General features: G+C 43.1%; 1 protein-coding gene across 5 annotated transcripts in view; it reads left to right on the forward strand.

Annotated features, from left to right (window-relative positions):
- Window positions 1-18,399, forward strand: part of KDM6A (lysine demethylase 6A) — a 794,872-nt gene that overhangs the window by 545,395 nt on the left and 231,078 nt on the right. For all 5 annotated transcript variants that reach the window (XM_082247554.1, XM_082247553.1, XM_082247555.1 and 2 more), the window contains 2 exons: window positions 2,163-2,271; window positions 6,871-6,920. In XM_082247554.1, the coding sequence (XP_082103680.1) occupies window positions 2,163-2,271; window positions 6,871-6,920 (159 nt within the window). The remainder of the gene's footprint in view (window positions 1-2,162; window positions 2,272-6,870; window positions 6,921-18,399) is intronic.

Below are 18,399 nucleotides of genomic sequence, written 5' to 3' on the forward strand. Positions count from 1 at the left end.
AGTTTGCCACAAGCCACCTGGGAGACACACCAAACATGTGGAAGAAGGTGCTCTGGTCAGATGAAATCAAAATCAAACTTTTTGGTAAAAATGCAAAACGTTATGTTTGGCGTAAAAGCAACACAGCTCATCACCCTGAACACACCATCCCCACTGTCAAACATGGTGGTAGCAGCATCATGGTTTGGGCCTGCTTTTCTTCAGCAGGGACAGGGAAGATGGTTAAAATTGATGGGGAGATGGATGGAGCCAAATACAGGACCATTCTGGAAGAAAACCTGATGGAGTCTGCAAAAGACCTGAGACTGGGACGGAGATTTGTCTTCCAACAAGACAATGATCCAAAACATAAAGCAAAATCTACAATGGAATGGTTCACAAATAAACATATCCTGGTGTTAGAATGGCCAAGTCAAAGTCCAGACCTGAATCCAATCGAGAATCTGTGGAAAGAACTGAAAACTGCTGTTCACAAACGCTCTCCATCCAACCTCACTGAGCTCGAGCTGTTTTGCAAGGAGGAATGGGCAAAAATTTCAGTCTCTCGATGTGCAAAACTGATAGAGACATACTCCAAGCAACTTACAGCTGTAATCGCAGCAAAATGTGGCGCTACAAAGTATTCACTTAAGGGGGCTGAATAATTTTGCACGCCTAATTTTTCAGTTTTTTATTTGTTGAAGTTTGAAATATCCAATAAATTTTGTTCCACTTCATGATTGTGTCCCACTTGTTGATTCTTCACAAAAAATTACAGTTTTAGATCTTTGTTTGAAGCCTGAAATGTTGCAAAAGGTCGCAAAGTTCAAGGGGGCTGAATACTTTCGCAAGGCACTGTATATAATGTTTGGGGGTTCTAAGTAACTTTCTAGCAAAAAAACTCATTGTATCTTGTAAGCAGAAAGTATCAGAAAAAGGCAGTCTTTAAGAGCTGGTTCACACTACCACTACCAGAAAGTCGCCCCGTGACTTGAAGAGACTTGGGAAGAGACTTGGGAAGAGACTTGGGAAGAGACTTGGGAAGAGACTTGGGAAGAGACTTGGGAAGAGACTTGGGAAGAGACTTGGGAAGAGACTTGGGAAGAGACTTGGGAAGAGACTTGGGAAGAGACTTGGGAAGAGACTTGGGAAGAGACTTGGGCACTACTTTGAAGAGACAGGCGACTTTGTCTGTGGGGAATGCCTGGCTAATCTCTTTCTTCTTCCTGGAAAGTCTGATAACAAGTCGTGTCAGTTAAGATAAGGAGGCAACTCCCATTGAAGTATATGGGACAGTCGGATCACAGGTCGCCTCAAAGTAGTACAGGACCCTTTTCTGAAGTCGGAGCAACTTCAGTAGTGCCAATTAAGACGGCACTGATTGATTAACATTGCTTTTATGTCAAGCTACCTGGGGCTACACAAGTTGCCTCACAAGTCGCGCTAGTGTGAATGGGCTCTAAGTGGTTAAACTGACGTTCTTTACAGACCAAAGTTTATCCCTTTGATCTAAAAGCACCAAATGATACATTGTTTAAAGTTCTCTCTCAACGCTGAGCAATGTTGATAAACATTTGCCAGAGGCGCTTTATTTAAAAAATGTTCTTGACAGCTGTGAGCAAGCAGAGAACGACTGACTCTGCATCTGCACTATATGAATCATGGAAATGCTGGATTAAGATCTGGTTGACAAAAATCAATGATTTTTTTTTTTTAAGTTATTTTTATTTTTTTTAATTTAAATTTGGGTAAATCTACCCAGCAAGGACACAGACAAAATGGTCCATTTTTTCCTTTCCTTGGTTTGAATTATAAACTTTATATGTCACATCAGCAGTTGTATTACTTTGCATATTACCAGTGATTATCGTACTGTATGCTTCACAAAATTCCCTATCCACAAAAAAAGCTTCACAAAGAGTCTGACCCTTTCCTACTCTATTCAGACTAAAAATGCTTTAACATACTTTAATTTATTTTGCTTTATATGGTGCTCTGAGAAGATCAAATGGCCATGGTATTTAGGACCCTATGATCCATTAGAGGGTTTACTTTGGCTACCAATTGTAATAAATAAGCTTTACATAGTGTTGCACTTCAGATAAATAATACTTATTTTTTTTTTTTTTTTTATTAAGGATTTCAGATACTTGTTGGTAACCCTTGACTTTCCTTTCGTTTAGGCTGTTCGTTGCTATGAGGCCCTAATCCTAAAATCTGAAGGAAAAGTGGAGTCCGATTTCTTCTGTCAGTTAGGCCATTTCAACCTATTATTGGAAGACTATCCAAAAGGTAAGGCTAAAATGTTGTTCTATGTGGAATCTCTTGGTAAGAAACAATTACAAGCCTATCAACATTCCGATAACTGCTTTTTAGATTTGGTATAATTATTGACTTAAGATGTTAGTGTCCATTTAGAAAAAACAAATGCAATGCCCTGAATTCTGTTTTAATGCAGCATCCTGCGGTTAGAGATTTCATAGCATTTCTGCCTTAACCCTTTTACTTCCGGTCCCTGTGCTTCACCTTTTAACTCAGGTTTGCCATTCCATTTTTGGCCGTTTTCCTCTTCAGCATTGATGGGGGAATCCCTCCCACGAAGCTATTGTGTTCTCCCAGGGTTAGTCATCCCTGTGGTGAGAACACAGTGATTACTGTTAGCGGCTATAGCCACCGGCAATAATCCTATTAAAAAGCCAACATGCTGGTTGTACCCAAATCAATCGATGGATCGACTTGGGTACAATCAGCCTGCTCATACATAGTGTGAATCTCAGCCGGTCCTTGCTGAACTGGCTGGGATTCAAAATTTGAGCAGTTATACTGCAGGCATCATCCCGGTACTGTTTTTTTTTTGGTGGTCAGCTCTCTTGTAAAAGCAGCGTAGTGCGCAACTGATCAGCTTTGTTGGGCTCTGATATAGTAACCCGGAAGCAATGACGTCACATGACTTCTGAGTTACATGGGTGTACACAACACCATTTTATAAAAATTGTCGCCCCCCCCCCCCTGTGCTTGCACACAAAGCCGAACGCGCACGTCTGTCCCGCACGCAAGCAAACAGCGTCGTCCCACACGTGAGGTGTCAGTTTGTCATGGGTGCACGGCATGCACAGTTTTAAAGGGTGAAATGTTGGTTATCGGTTTATTTTGTGTAACCTATTTTATAAAAAAAATGGGTTATAAATTGTGTGCATTTGCATAAAAAATGCAAAAAATGTGTGTATTTTCCCAAAATATTTTTAAAAACCTCTGCGAAAATAGCATGGGACATACAAAAATGCAAAACTCACTAATTTATTCTCTAGGGCCTCTTGCTTAAAAAAATGTATTTTAAGTACTGTATTTTATTGTCATTCCACAAGCATGCACAATTTTAATGCATGACATATTGGGTATCTTTTTACTTGGCGTAACATCTTTCACATTATACAAAAAAATTGGGGTAACTAATTCTTTCATTCAATGACGGACGCAGTGCCTCATCTTCTTGACTACATGAGTTATACTGCTCCCTACAGGAGTAGGACACTAGACTGAAAAGAACTTGACTACGCCTATGGGGGCAGTCCCAGGGGGTATACTCCCACTCTCTGCTATAGGTACTCAGTTTTTTTCTGCCTAGTCAGGACCTAGTTCCTTGTTGGGATCTCTGGACCTGGCAATTTTTTTTTTTTTTTTTTTTCAATGGAATTTTTCCTCTTTATTTTGTTCCTGATGAGAATCTACAATCAGTTGCCAGACTGGGCGACGGACTGGATAATCTAGATCCAGAGGGTCCCCCCAGTCTGGCTAGTCCCTCCCTAGCGAGCACGTGCAGACCGCAGCTCTGCGCTAGGTCGGCCGTGACATAGCCCCACTGGACAGGGGCTGGCCTGCGAGTTAAACGTCTTGCGAGGACACGTACGACCTGGTTTCGGCCTGAGTCACAGCATTCTTCCTGGTCGACAGCACCCATATGTTTGTTTTTTTTTTTTTTTTCCAAGTAGAAAATTCCATTTTTTTTCCTAAATTTATGTTGAAATTAGATTTTATTGGATATGTTTAATGATAAAGTAGAATTTTTTTTTTTAAACATTTTGTCTTTTTCATTTATATTGCAAAAAATAAAAAACCCAGTGGTGATCAAATACCATCAAAAGAAAGCGCTATTTGCTTGGAAGGAATGATAAAAATGTAATTACATTATAATTTGGTTATAATTTGCATACCATGTTGCATATAACATGTATGTTGCTGTGCTAGAACAGCAATATTGACTTCTAAATTTCAAAGAGAGGCAAAAATGTATTTTTTTAGTAAAAACGTTGAAGTCCAAAGTGTGTGTCTTGACGACAATATGCCACAGGTGATGTTGAACGGCAGTTGTGCTTATCCATTGCTTTAATCACCACATGAACCGTCACCAGTGTACCTTTTTGGCTTGGGGGGTTCCTCCTGAAATCCATACCAGACCTAAGGGACCCCACGTCTTGTTTTTTTTTTTTTTTTGGTAAAATCCCTACCAGACCAAAAGGGCCTGGTATGTATTTGGGGGGGGGGGGGGGGGCATTTGAATTTGTGTTCAATACGGATGAGATGTGTGATTCAGATGTGTTCCCATAGAAGTCATTGAGCCTAGAATTTGCAACTTAATCGATTTGCAGTGCTCAGAAAAAGCATAGGACTCTTTCAATTCGCAGAGAATTCGCCCTGCTGCTAAACCGCACGTATGTGAACCTGCTCCATAGCAGCCGGCTTGTTTCACATGTCATGCAAATCGAATGCGGTTTAAAACACACCCAATTCCACATATGTGAACAGAGCCTTGAAGTTGCATTTCTGTTTCTCAAAATGCAGTATTTTTGTTAATGATACTGGAGATTTTTGTCAGGTAAAGGAGATTTTTAGTCCACTAAATCACTACTAATATAACTCAGGCGACTAAAATACGACTAAAACACGACTAAAACTGAATTTTAGTTAAGGCTGACTAAAGTTAAATCAAAATTTAACATTGAAATTAATAGTGGTTAAATGTTTGGGAGCTGTGAAAAATTGTTACCTTGCCCTTCTAAGGTCCACTAATGGCCTGTAAGGCTTGTCTGTCGTTTCATAATGAGCTAGAAGTAAAGAGTTGATGAGGTTGGAGCAAAGCTCCCAAGGCAGTTAATACAAGAACTACTGTATTTATCGGCATATAACATGCATTGGCGTATAACACGCACCTAATTTTAAGAGGGAATTTTCTGAAAAAGAAAATAAGAAAAAAAAAAAAAAAAAACTTTAAAGAAAAAAACAAGGGTAGCTCAGAACTTTGTCCCCCTTCACCGCTTTGAAACATTTGTACCTAAAAGGGTACAAGTTCTGCACATCTATACAGTGCCTGACAGGGGAAAAGGGGCAAATAGACACACACTCTGCTTTGCCTCCCTGTCGCAGTGTTTCTTTGAACCCCCCCCCCCCTCCCTGGCAGACTCCTTTTGTCACTTTGGCCCCCTTTAACACCAGTGAACACTGCTGCCTTTCAAGGGAGGTCAAAGACACACGCCCTGCAGGTAGGGGGGCCTGTCAGCCAGTATGTGTCATTTAGCTCCCCCTCCCCCCTGTCAGGCAGTGATTACTGTGTGTTCCACCACTCCCCGAGACTTATTTTATCCCACAGGTTTTTAACTACTTGTACCTGGCTGGTACAAGTTGGGCAGTTATCTGCTCATCTCAGCTCAGGCTTAACTCTCACGAGCTGTGCAGAGCATTACTGTGGTTACTCTTACGGTCGCGAGAGTTAAACTGTGTAACATACACCGATAGGAGGACAGCTGCCCAAGGCCTGCAATGCGGGATCTGGGGGGCCCGGGACTCGCAGGTCCCGGGTAAACTCGGATTGCGTCCACTCGTCTGGTACTGGGGTATGTACCCTGCCTTTTTTTAACCATATCGATATATAACACACGCACACAATTTGCCCCCTATTTTCAGTGTTGTACGCCGATAAATACGGTAAATGAATTTCAAAGTACTTGGGCATTCTGGATACCTCAATTCTCCAGCATGTTTCAGAAAATACATTTTTTGTTTTTATTTTTCATCCACTTTCTATTTACAGAGTATTTCTATTTATTTTTATTTTATTTTTAAAAGTATTTGTTTTTGCAAACAAACTAATTTCTTTTTATGAGGAGATGCTAAAGAAAGATGGTGAACCTGATTACACAATGTATTCACCTTAGGCTACGTTCACATGTAGGCGTTTTTCTGCTCTAGGATCAGCTCTCAAAACGCACAACAAGACCAATCCTATTCATTTCAATGGCCCCTGTTCACATCTGAGTGTTTTGACGCCATGAGCAAAACGCCCAACGCTCAAAAAAGTACTTGAGCTTCTTTTTGGGCAGATTACAGGCGTTTTCCATTGGTCTCCAGTCAATCTAAAAACGCCTGTTAAACGGCTGGAAAAACGCCCATAAAAACGCCTGAAAAAATGCCTGTAATAGCAATGCCAAGATGTGACCGGAGCCTTAGTCACATTGTGGAGCTGTAAAATCATAGCAGATATCCAAGCTTGCTTGGGTTAGGGATATATTTATGAAGCAGTAAATGACATTTACCAGATATTTACCGCAGGTGAATATTCTGAAGCATGTATTTTAAAGTACAGGCAACAAATAACCACCTGTTTTGTTAAATTCACTGCTTCATAAATATGCTCCTAAGTGGGGCAAGGAGGTGTGGGCAGTGTGTTACTACAGTCTGTATGTACTGCTGAAAGAAGAGGTTTGTCAAAGATTAAACTGTACAATTAGAAGTCCATGTTTTATGAGGGTAAATTAGATGTTTGAATTAGCATTTGTATTAATCCATCACTTGATCTCTGGTTTAATAAGCCTTTTTTACATTTTTTCCCCCATACAGCATTATCTGCATACCAGAGGTACTACAGTTTACAATCTGACTACTGGAAGGTGGGTGTGGCTTATATTTGTTTTGTAAAATTGCTATAATGGCTACAAAAGGGGTCCATTCAAAGTTCAGACTTGCAGCTCAAGTGTCGTTAAACCCACATCACTTAAACTATCAAATGCTGTATTACATGCCTTTTTATACTCAGTCGCTATGGGGTTTGTGTTCTGTATTCTTTAAAGACCTGGTTGATCCTGCTGTTCTCTCTTTCCCTTCTGTCCATGTTCCCACTGCAGTTGGGGATTTTACAGAGCAATGTTGACCGCTACTGCACATGGTCAGTTTTAATTGTTTCTATGCTGAGCATTTCTTCATATCACATTTGAACATTTCATGTCACTAGAGTCACACTTGTGGGTGTATACTCTCCATAAAATGACAGCCCACTCCCTCCCTCCATCTCTCCTCCTCTTTCCTCCTCCATGCCTGCTAAACACGGTGTGGGCAGGATTTTACATTTTGATGGCTTCACCTCCTTTTTGTTCTATAACACAGGCTGGGAGGGACGTGACACAACCTGTAACTGGCATAAATCCGCCCACACCATGTTATTTCCAAAAAATAATAGATTTGATTTCAAATATATATTTGTATAAGAATTTAAGGCAGTTTATTGACCTTTATTTTTACTCTATTCCAAAGACTTTTTTTTTTTTTTTTTTTACCGTATATACTCGAGTATAAGCCGACCCAAATATAAGCCGAGACCCCTACGTTTACCACAAAAAAGTGGGAAAACTTATTGACTCGAGTATAAGCCTAGGGTGGGAAATGCAGCAGCTACTGGACCCAACTGGACCACTACAAGACACAAAACAGGGGCTGCGGGCATGGTACAGGAGATGGCGCAGGTCATAGTACAGGCATTGCACAGGTCAGGGCACAGGTGATGGCATAGACATGGTACAGGTCATGGTACAGGCATGGCACAGGAGATGCAGTGCTGCGGGCATGGTACAGGGGAATGTCCTGTACCATGCCCGCAGTACTGCATGAGGAAATACAGGGGCTGCGGAGGATTCTCACTTACCTGTCGGTGAGGCGCCGTCTTTGATTTAAAAATCGCGCCGCCAATACATCACTGCAAATGCGCCGCCGATGCTCGGGAAAGGCCGAACACGTTTGGCTATTCCCAGGCATGCGGCACATGCGCAGTGACACGTCGGCGCCGAGCGGCGCCGTTTTTAAAAAAACACTCTAGCCAGTGACTTGAGTATAAGCCGAGGGGTGCATTTTCAGCATGAAAAAACATGCTGAAAAACTTGGCTTATACTCGAGTATATACGGTAATTAAAATAATTTCAGTGCCATCACCCACACATAGAAGGGACAATGTAAATGAAACAGTGTATATTTAGTAGTATCACTTTAAGTATTCTAGTGTGTTATGTTTTGCCTTGATTCCAGGGATGACCATACAAATGGCAATATGGCTATTAGAAATATCATTAGTTTTAGTGAAAAGACCTATTTGCATGCAAAAAAAAATAATGGTCAGCCCTAGTTAAAAAAAACAATCCTTTTTTGGATCAAGCAAGTGTTTTCGAGCAACAAATTGTCTAAAGCTATCAGGTATCTTATCATTTATTGTAACAAGCATGGGTAGTGGAGGGTTAAAAAAAAAACTTCTGAGACACAAACATTTAGCTCAATAGGTGTTAAAGTTGGGCAGCAGGATTTACCTCATGGGCAAAAGATTAGCATTATCCCAAAATGCAACTCCAGGAAGATGTGTAGTTTTATATTTGCATACAACTATCAGCTATATGAATCTTCGTGGTATCTGACTTCTGAGGGAAGAAGGGGTAGCACTAGTAGCTAGCTGATCTTGCTTTGCTGTATGCACCTGCTGACAGGGAACATGCTGTACTTACTGGAGGAGAGCAGAGTTGATGAATTTTCTGTGTATTGCAGTTTTTCTTCATAGTCAAATCAGCAGGCTGCAGATAAGGAAGTGGCACTATTGTATTCCATGGAAAGGCCGTGTCATCCTAGAGGTTCTCTTTGGAAAAGGTGTATAGGTCACAAGCGTGGCTTGACAGTTTTTTTTTTTTTTTTTAATTAAATCCTTTAGCAGATAACGGTTCACATATTTGTAATCGCATGCCTGACAAAGGGGCCCTGCGTTGCTCCGAATCATTGCACTATATTTTTTTGATGTGCTCTTTTTTGGAATAAAGTTGTTGGACTTCTTTTGCAAGATCCTTGGTGTGCTGGCGAATATGTATTTACTTGTACGAAGTGCAGCCTGGGTGGCAACTATGGTTTTCTCCATAGGTACAGTGGGGGAGTGAGCCTGGTCAGCAAAGGCTGTTATTTGCAGAATTAACAGATGTAAAAAAGAAAAATATGGCCAACTAATGTCTGGTAACCGACAATATATTAGATTTGTTTGAATGCTATCATGTTTTTACTTGGCTGTGATTTTTAAACTGTTTTATTTGAAAGTCAGTCAATAAATATCAAGAAAACATTAAAGTATTAAACATTTAAGATTTTTTTAGCTTCACACTGAGCACAATAAAACAGTTTTTAGTAAACAGTTTGTTAAAATTATTACCCCAGCATTTACAACTTTCAATGTTGGTTGCTGGCTTCTGCTCATGTATACTTTGCTGCACTTCTAGTGTTCACAGAAAAGCGTTTCGTGTGGGGTTCATGCCGCCTTCAGTCATTGTGTTCACTTGGAGAATGAAGAAACATGGAGATGCAGGGGAGTACCATGCCATCTTAGGCTACAGAGCTGTGTTTCCATAGATGCGCACAGGGTAAAGGGCTGTACACATGGGCCGACTATCGGGTGATAGCCCTTTTGATAGAAACTGGCCAACATTCAGCCGGTATGTACAGAAGCCTGTCCAACAGAAGCCAGCATGACCAAACCAGGACTGCCGATTGGCATCTGGTCAGTACTCTCAGCCAATGTCTGAGAGCACTGATTGGTGTGTTCTGGCAGCCGTTGGCTGGGGGCGGTACTGTCAGAACACAATAGCTCTGTGGAAATCGCCTTACTAACATCAAATTCTTAGTACAAGATCTCCTCCCAAACCTTGAGTTTTATTTTTTTTTATTCAGCCCGCTTGGTTGAAGGAAAAAAAACAAAAAAAAAAAAAACAATGTGGCTTAAGGAGACACAACTTATTCCTTGCATGAAAGAGTTACTTATTGGATTCCCCAAGGGCATGGAGCCACCCTGAAACAGGAAACCTGGAGCAGTGGTCATGGCGAAAATCTAAACTAGAAATTATGCAAGGATTGGGACTCGTGAACACTTCGCGTTTACCCGGTTCCTCTGAATGCCTTTGCTCCTGGCAGGAAAAAAATCAGCTCAAAAATGCGTCTACAGCTACCTTCTGCTCATACATTTATGTGCATCAAGCATTGTTTGTTCATTCCATTGGCTAGAATATTTATTCTGACCATTGAAATGAATGCTCAAGTGCCTATCACCCCTTGCATTTAAAGCGTGCTTAAATTTAAGCGTGTTTACAGGTGTTTAGGCACGTCAAGCATATATTTATGTGCCAGTGCTCCTCTCCTGGATGCGTGTGACATTTTTTTAAATTTTTATTCTCTAAACGCTCCTCTTTTAATATGCCTGTAAACGCGTATGTGTGCATGGCCACATAGGCTACCATAGAAGAGCATTTAGAGCAGGGCTTGACAAATTTTCCTGAAATCTAGGAGCCAGCTAAAAAAGTTAGGAGCCAGTTTTTTTTTTTTTTTAAACTAACAACCATGCTTTATTTAATAAAACGGATACTAAATTTACACATAAATATGACTAGAACCCCACTCTCCTCTAGCGCAATTGGATGAAAACAGACTGTCTGTCTCTTTCCATCCGATGCCATCTGATCCGATCCACGGGATGGATAGAAAATAGAACCACCATCCATCTGCTTTTGGCGGACAGGATCAGATGGCGGCAGATTACTGCTCCATAGAGGAGAATGAAGGGTCCGATCAGGTCTGCCTGAAAAACTGACAGGCGGACCTGATCAGACAGCCCGTGTGAAAGGGGCCTTCGGCTGTGGCATGGCGATGAGAAAAAAAAAAAAAAATATATATATATATATATATATATATATATATATATATATATATATATATATATATATATATATATATATATAATTTTTTTAATAATAATTGGAAAAAAAATATATTTTTATAATTAAAAAATAAATTAATAATAAATAACCACACTCCCTGTCAAAGGTAACTAACTGGACAGGGAGATGGTAATGCATTGTGAACAAACAGGCAGTGGAAACAGTAATTACAACAGTCATTACTCCCGGCCACCACAAGAGGGCGTCAGTTCCCCATTGGAAGCCTCTCATCTCAAGTAGGCCGAAAAGCCAAGCTGGGGCCTCAATTTTCGGACGGCCCGGAAGTCCGTGCACTCCGTGCGCGGAAGTCCGTGCAAAAATGACAGGACACCTTCTGCAGGGCACCCCAGGCGCTAGTTGCGACCTGGCGCCCGGGTTTGTCGAGGCCTGATTTAGAGGCTATAAAAAGTAAAATGCCTGTAAAAGCGCATTTTCTCTTTTGTTCAATGGACACAGCTCCATTTCTTCTTTGACTCTTGGGTTAAGCTGCTCTCCATAGGAGTAGGACTAGGCAGAAACCAATTTTAGTACGCTCCTAGGGCAGTCCTAGGGGGTATACTTCACACTTCCTGCTATAAGACTTCAGTACATCCGAGAGTACTCGAAGAACTTAGTAAAACTACATCTAGACCAGGGATTGACAAATTTGCCTGAAATCTAGGAGCCAGCTTAAAAAGTTATTTCTTTTTTTAAACAAACAACCAAGCTTTATTTCCAAAAAACAGAACATACTAAATTTACACATAAAGACTACTAGAGCCCCGCTCTCCTCTATAGGGCAATCGGATGGAAACAGACCGTCTGTCTGTTTCCATCCGATGCCATCTGATCCGATCCACGGGATGGATAGAAAATAGAACCACCATCCGTCTGTTTTTGGCGGACAGGATCAGATGGCGGCAGATTACTGCTCCATAGAGGAGACTGAAGGGTCCGATCAGTTCTGCCTGGAAAAACTGACAGGCGGACCTGATCAGACAGCCCGTGTGAAAGGGGCCTTCGGCTGTGGCATGGCGATGAGGGGAAAAAAAAAATTATATTATAATAATTGAAAAAAAAAAATAGAAAATTTTTTAAATTTTTTTTTAATTGAAAAAAGAAAATTTTTTTTAACCACTTTAAATCTAGCCACTGTGCTGCTACTGCGGCACAGTGGCTCGTTATCGTCCAGTGACGTAGACCTACGTCGCTGGACTCCTCCCCCTGTGGGCGGCGCTCGCGCGCCGCCGGAGGCGCGCTCCCGCTGTTTTCATTCACAGCGGGAGTCGGGCCAGGGGAGGAGCGATTGTTGGGGAATCTAGTTTGGAGATCCGCCCGCCTGTGTAAGTGACAGGGAGTGACAGATCGGAGTGTCATTAACCCCTCCCTCTCCAATAAAATTAACCCCTTCCCTGCCAGTGTCATTTTTATAGTAACAGTGCATATATATAGCACTGATTACTGCAGTAATGTCACTGGTACCCCCAAAAGTGTCAAAAATGTCAGTCAAGGGTCCGATCTGTCCACCGCAATGTCGCAGTCCCGCAAAAAAAATCGCAGATCGCCGCTATTACTCGTTAAAAAAAAACACCAAAAATGACAGAAATATTTCCCTTAGTTAGAAAATGCAATAACTTTTGCGCAAACCAATCAAAATACGCTTATTGTGATTTTTTTTTTTACCAAACATAGGTAGCAGAAAACAAATTGGCCAAAAATTTAAAAAAAATTTTATTTTTACATATTTTTTGGGAGGAATTTCATTTTTTTTTCAAAATAAACGCTCTTTTTTTGTTTATAGCGCAAAAAGTAAAAATCGCACAGGTGATCAAATGCCACCAAAAAAAAGCTCTATTTGTGGGAAAAAAAGGATGTAAATTTCGTTTGGGTACGGCGTCGCACGACCGCGCAATTGTCAAAGTCGCACAGCGCCGAATCGCAAAAAGTGGCCCAGACGTAAGACAGCAAAATGGTCTAGTGGTAAAGTGGTTAATAAAAAAAAAAAAATTTTTTTTTTTTTTTTTTTTTTAATAATCTTAAAAAATAAATTAATAATAATAACCACACTCCCTGTCCACTTACCTTTTAAGCAAAGGTAAGTGGACAGGGAGATGAAGCCTGCAAAAACTTCCCTCTCATCTCCTCTTGGGAAGGAGATGGACAGGCAGGGGAAAAAGCCATTAGTTACTGCTTGTCAAACTCCCGGCCACCAAGAGGGCGCCAGTTTCCCGTTCTCTCACTGAAGAAGGCCATAAAGCCGCGGCCTCAATTTTCGGACAGCGCATTCGTCCGTGCACTTGGTGAGTGGTGGTGGGGGGGGGGGGGGGCGCAAAAGGGACAGGACACCTCTTGCAGTGCACCCCAGGCGCCAGGTTGCTAATTCTAGTCGCCAATGCGACCTGGCGCCCGGGGTTTGTCGAGCCCTGATCTAGACCAGACAGTATTATGACAGGAAATGATCTTTGCTGACAGTATTATGGCAGGAAATGTACCAGGGGATTGGAGGAAAGCTAACGTGATATCGATATTCAAAAAAGGGCAGAGGCATGTCCCGGGAAATTATAAGCCTGTCAGTCTGACATCGATAGTATGTAAACTTCTGGAGGGGATGATAAGGTACTATATCGTAGAGTCTGCTAAAGACAACAACATCATCAGCAGTAATCAGCACGGGTTTACAAATGGGCGTTCTTGTCAAACCAATCTCAAAATTCTACGAGGAGGTAAGCTGTGAGCTAGATGAGAGGAGACCAGTGGATGTGGTGTACCTGGATTTCGCTAAGGCGTTTGATACAGTTCCCCACAAGCGCTTAATATATAAAACAAGGTCTGCAGGCATCGACCGCAAGGTTTGCTCTTGGATACGGAACTGGCTAAAAGGGCGTGTCCAAAGGGTGGTAATAAATAGCGCATACTCAGACTGGTCCCCAAAGGCTCAGTCCTGGGACCAACCTTGTTCAATTTATCCAAAAACAGCATTGAGGATGGGATCAGTAGTTCTATATCAGTTTTTGCAGATGACACAAAATTGGGCAGGGCAATAACTGCACAGCATGAAGCAGATATCCTACAAAATGATCTGAACAAAATAACAGAGTGGGCAACGACATGGCAAATGAGGTTTAATGTGGAGAAGTGTAAGGTTTTACACTTGGGGACTAAAAACATAAAAGCACAATACACTTTAGAGGTACCTTTTGGGAGAATAAAAAATGGAGAAAGATCTGGGATTCTTGGTAGAGGATAAACTAAGCAATAGCATGCAATATCAAGCGGCAGCTGCCAAAGACGGCAGAAGATTAGCATGCATAAAGAATGGGATGTATTCCAGAGATAAAAATACAATCCTACCACTTTATAAAACTCTGGTCCGACTGCATCTGGAGTATTCTGTCTAGTTCTGGTCGCCAGTCCTCAGGAGGGATGTGTTGGAGCTGGAGAGAGTCCAGAGAAGGGCAACTAAACTAATTACGGGATTGGAGGACCTTAATTATGAAGAGCGTCTGCAATCGCTTGATTCATTCTCCCTTGAGAAGAGACGCCTGAGAGGGGACATGATAGCAATTTATAAATACCTCAATGGTGATCTCAGCATAAAAAAAAGCTATTCAGTCGAAAGCATTGCATGAGGACTCGAGGGCATACAATGTGATTAGAGGAGAAGCGTTTTAACCTCAGGCAACGTTGGGGCTACAAGATTGTGGAATTCTCTACCACAAGAGGTAGTTTCTGTGGTAAGTTTGACTACTTTCAAAAGACTTTTTGGACGTACATCTCAAGGATCAGAACATTCAGGGGTATGAGATATGAGATTATTACGGCTATACACCCTTACACAGGTTGAACTGGATGGACTATTGTCTTTATTCAACCTCAACTACTATGTAACTATGTTGTTTTTTTTTTCTGCCTTGTCAGGAGTATGGACCTGGTTCCTTGCTAGAATCTTTGGTCCTGACATTTTCTTCTTTTTAAATGGAATTTTTCCTTCTTAATTTTTTGTTCCTGTGAGAACTAAGATCAACTAACGGACAGGACGACGCACTGGAAATCTTAGATCTTCATGGTCTTCCCAGTCTGGCCAGCAAGTGTGAAACAACTTTAGCTCCATGCTAGGTTGGCCGTGACATAGCCCACTGGATGGGGGCTGGCTGGTGAGGAAACGCCACATGGGGGCCTATAGCCCTGTTCACGACCTGAGTCGCAGCATACCACTGGTCCACACAGCACCCCCATTCCAAGATGGTGCGGTGGACTGCCCATAGTAGTGCCCGCTCAGTTCCCAGGTGTGGTGAGTATTGTCCCTCCTCTCCTCTGGGAAAATGTTGGGGTGGACACAGGCCCTTTCCTCGGGTTTGTAGGCCCCTTGTATGCCTTTCCTTCCTGCCTAGTGTCCCCCTGCTCTCATTAGCAGGGTTCCCCTACACGTCACTCTCACCTACCCCCCTTAGTTCTCCCTCCCCCCCCCCCCACCGGCAGGCTACAAGTACCTGGAGGGCCGTTGGGGATCCTGGGTGCCGCGTGGTGCTGCCATTTTACTGTGGATCGCTGTCCTGAAACTTAGGCAGCCATGTTTGTGCAGTCCGGCAGCCATGTTTTGGAGTTTCCCATTGAAATCAATGCGGTAGCCATTTTCTTGTAGCCTGTGGAGCGGTGATGCGGCGGTGGGCCTCTAGTGATAGTGGCGGCGCTACCTTCTTTGCTCTGCTCGCTGCATGACGAGCAGCTTGGCGCTCTGTATCCTTCCCTAAGTCAGTGGTAGTGAGTCCCTGCGGTTGTACAGCTCCCTGGGACATGTAGTACTACCGTGCTGTAGTTTCTACTAACCTTTGATTGGTCAAATTATATTTTTGATACAACCTACCTTATATGCATCATGTTGTATTTAATCTGAAACAAGGAAAAATAAAATGGATCATTCTGGTTCAAACTTCTTGACTAACAGGTTGCCAGGTATCTGTACCTGAGAGTAAAAGATTCCACGACATAACGCTGCAGCTGTGAGGGGGGTTTTTTATTGCAATTTTCTCACATTGTCAATAATAGCCTTGGGGTCTAAGGTTGTCCAAGATTGATATATATCCCTTCAAAAGTGGCCTAGCAGGAAGCACCCTTTGCCTTCGCTGATATCCCCTGCCTCCTCAGATTCTGAGGTTGATGCGGACGCGGGTCACCCAATGGAGTCTGCGTTCACGCACCCTGAGTGCTTTGACAGTGAGGATGAATATTCTTCCACTACAGCCGTGCGTGAAAAGGCGCTTATGTATCAGCGCAAGAAACTTTAAAATTGGAGGACACAGCTAATGCTGCGTCGGTGCAATTTGTTACCTGCAGACCATCCAAGGTGACAAAGGGTTTTCCCTTTTCCTACCTATTTCGACAAGATTGTGGCAAGTCAGTGGGGATCCCCGAAACGCATGGTTGGGATACCGAAGCCTTTTGCTAGAAGGTATCCTTTTTGAAGAGCCAAGGCTCTGGTCCGATACCTTTTCACCGTGGCAGGTTCAATTTTGAGGCCGGTGTTTGCCATCACCTTGGTCTCACAGACCTTAACGGAATGGGCAAAGCTGCTGCTCCAGGTTTTGGAAGGCAGTCAATATCCTCCTGAGCTGGTGGATCAGTTGATACAGGGGTTATAATATATCTATGATGCCTCTCTGGATGTGGCCCCTTTAGCCTGCAGAGTGTCTGTGACAGCTGTGATCCTTCGCCGCATGATTTGGCTGAAATACTGGTCTGCGGACCAGGCTTTCAAAAAGGTGTTGACCACCCTTTTGTAGGAGACCGCCTGTTCGGAGCATCTATGGAAGGGCTCATTAAAGGTCTTACAGGAGGTAAGAGTACTCTGCTTCCACAGGTTGCAAAGAGCCTCATCGTTTACCTGGTCCTTTCTGCTCGGCTCACAAACGGCCCTTTCGCCCCGCGGGCTCGCAGGACAAGGGGTCCAAAATCCACCCGTAACTTTGTGGGAGGTTCCAAGAGACCCTGGGCTGGTAAGTCAAAAGCGGGTTCCACTTGTCCCGCAAACAAGCCACCCTCTGCCTGAAGGGGTGCCTTCACCTGTATCTGGGGTCGGTGGACGTATTTGCTCCTTTCCAGACTAGTGGACCTCTTTCATTCAAGACAAATGGGTCCACGAGTTGATTCGGTCTGGTTACAAGATTACGTTTCGGTCCTTGCCTCTGGCAACGTTATTCTCTTCCAACTTGCGCCTGTCCCCGGATCGGCTGCAGGGCCTTTACGGGGCAGTGCAGAATCTATCACAGGAAGTAATTGTGGCGGTTCCAGAGTTGGAACGTTCAGGGATTTTATTCAAATCGGTTTGCAGTTCCCAGGAAGGAAGGCAAGGTCCGTCCAATCCTGGACCTCGAGGCCCTGAATCGCTTTGTGCGGGTTCAGAAGTTTAGGATGGAGTCCATTCGCACGGTGGTGGCATCCCTTTATCAAGGGGATATTCTGTTTTCTGTCATTATCAAGGACGCTTACCTTCGTATCCCAATATATGTCGGGCATTTTCTTCACTTTGCCATGGGATAGTAGCATTATCAATTCATGGCATTACTCTTTGGTCTCGCATCAGCTCCTAGATTGTTTACAAAAGTGTTGGCCCCAGTGTTAGCCTTGCTCAGGCAGAGGGGGGATCGCGGTACTGGGGTACCTGGACGATCTCCCTCTGCTCTGGTGGACAACCTGGAGATCACAATCTCTACTCTACGGGAGTTCTGCTGGATTCTTAACTTTCAGAAGTCTGCTCTGGTGTTCTGTCCACGAAGCTGGACTATCTGGGGCTGACTCTGCCTTAGCCAGAGTACTTCTTCCTCTGGACAAACTCCAGAAATTGCCGGCTGCAATTTGTCTCCAGCTGTCCAACAGATAGTCGTCCCTCCGGACTTGCATGCTGGTTCTGGGCCTGATGGTGTCTACAGTTCCATATGAGGTCCCTGCAAAGGGAGATTCTGACCAAATGGGGCAAGACTCCCTAGTCTCTGGAATATCCGATCTGGCTGATTTGGGGAGCGAGGGAGAGTCCTTGATATGGTGGCTTCATTCTCCGGCGCTTCAGCTGGTAGAATTCTTCCTTCCTCTTGTATAGACAGTGGTCACCACCGATGCCAGCCTGGGGAGACGTCATCGGCAGGCATTTTGCTCGAGGGATCTGGATGCTGGAAGAGTCCAGACTACCAATCAATGTCTTGGAACTCTGAGCAAACACTGTGTCTTGATCATTGGATGGCCCGTCTCCAGGATTGTCCAGTGCAGATTCAATTGGACAATGCCATGGCTTATGTTAATCATCAAGGGGACACAAGAAGCGTCCTGGTGGCTCTGAAGGTAGCAGGCATTCTAAGGTGGGTAGAATGGTTTGGTTTGTTCCAGCCCTCTCTAC

This window comes from Pelophylax lessonae (assembly GCF_965119305.1).
Source record: "Pelophylax lessonae genome assembly, chromosome: 2".
Lineage (NCBI taxonomy): Eukaryota > Metazoa > Chordata > Amphibia > Anura > Ranidae > Pelophylax > Pelophylax lessonae.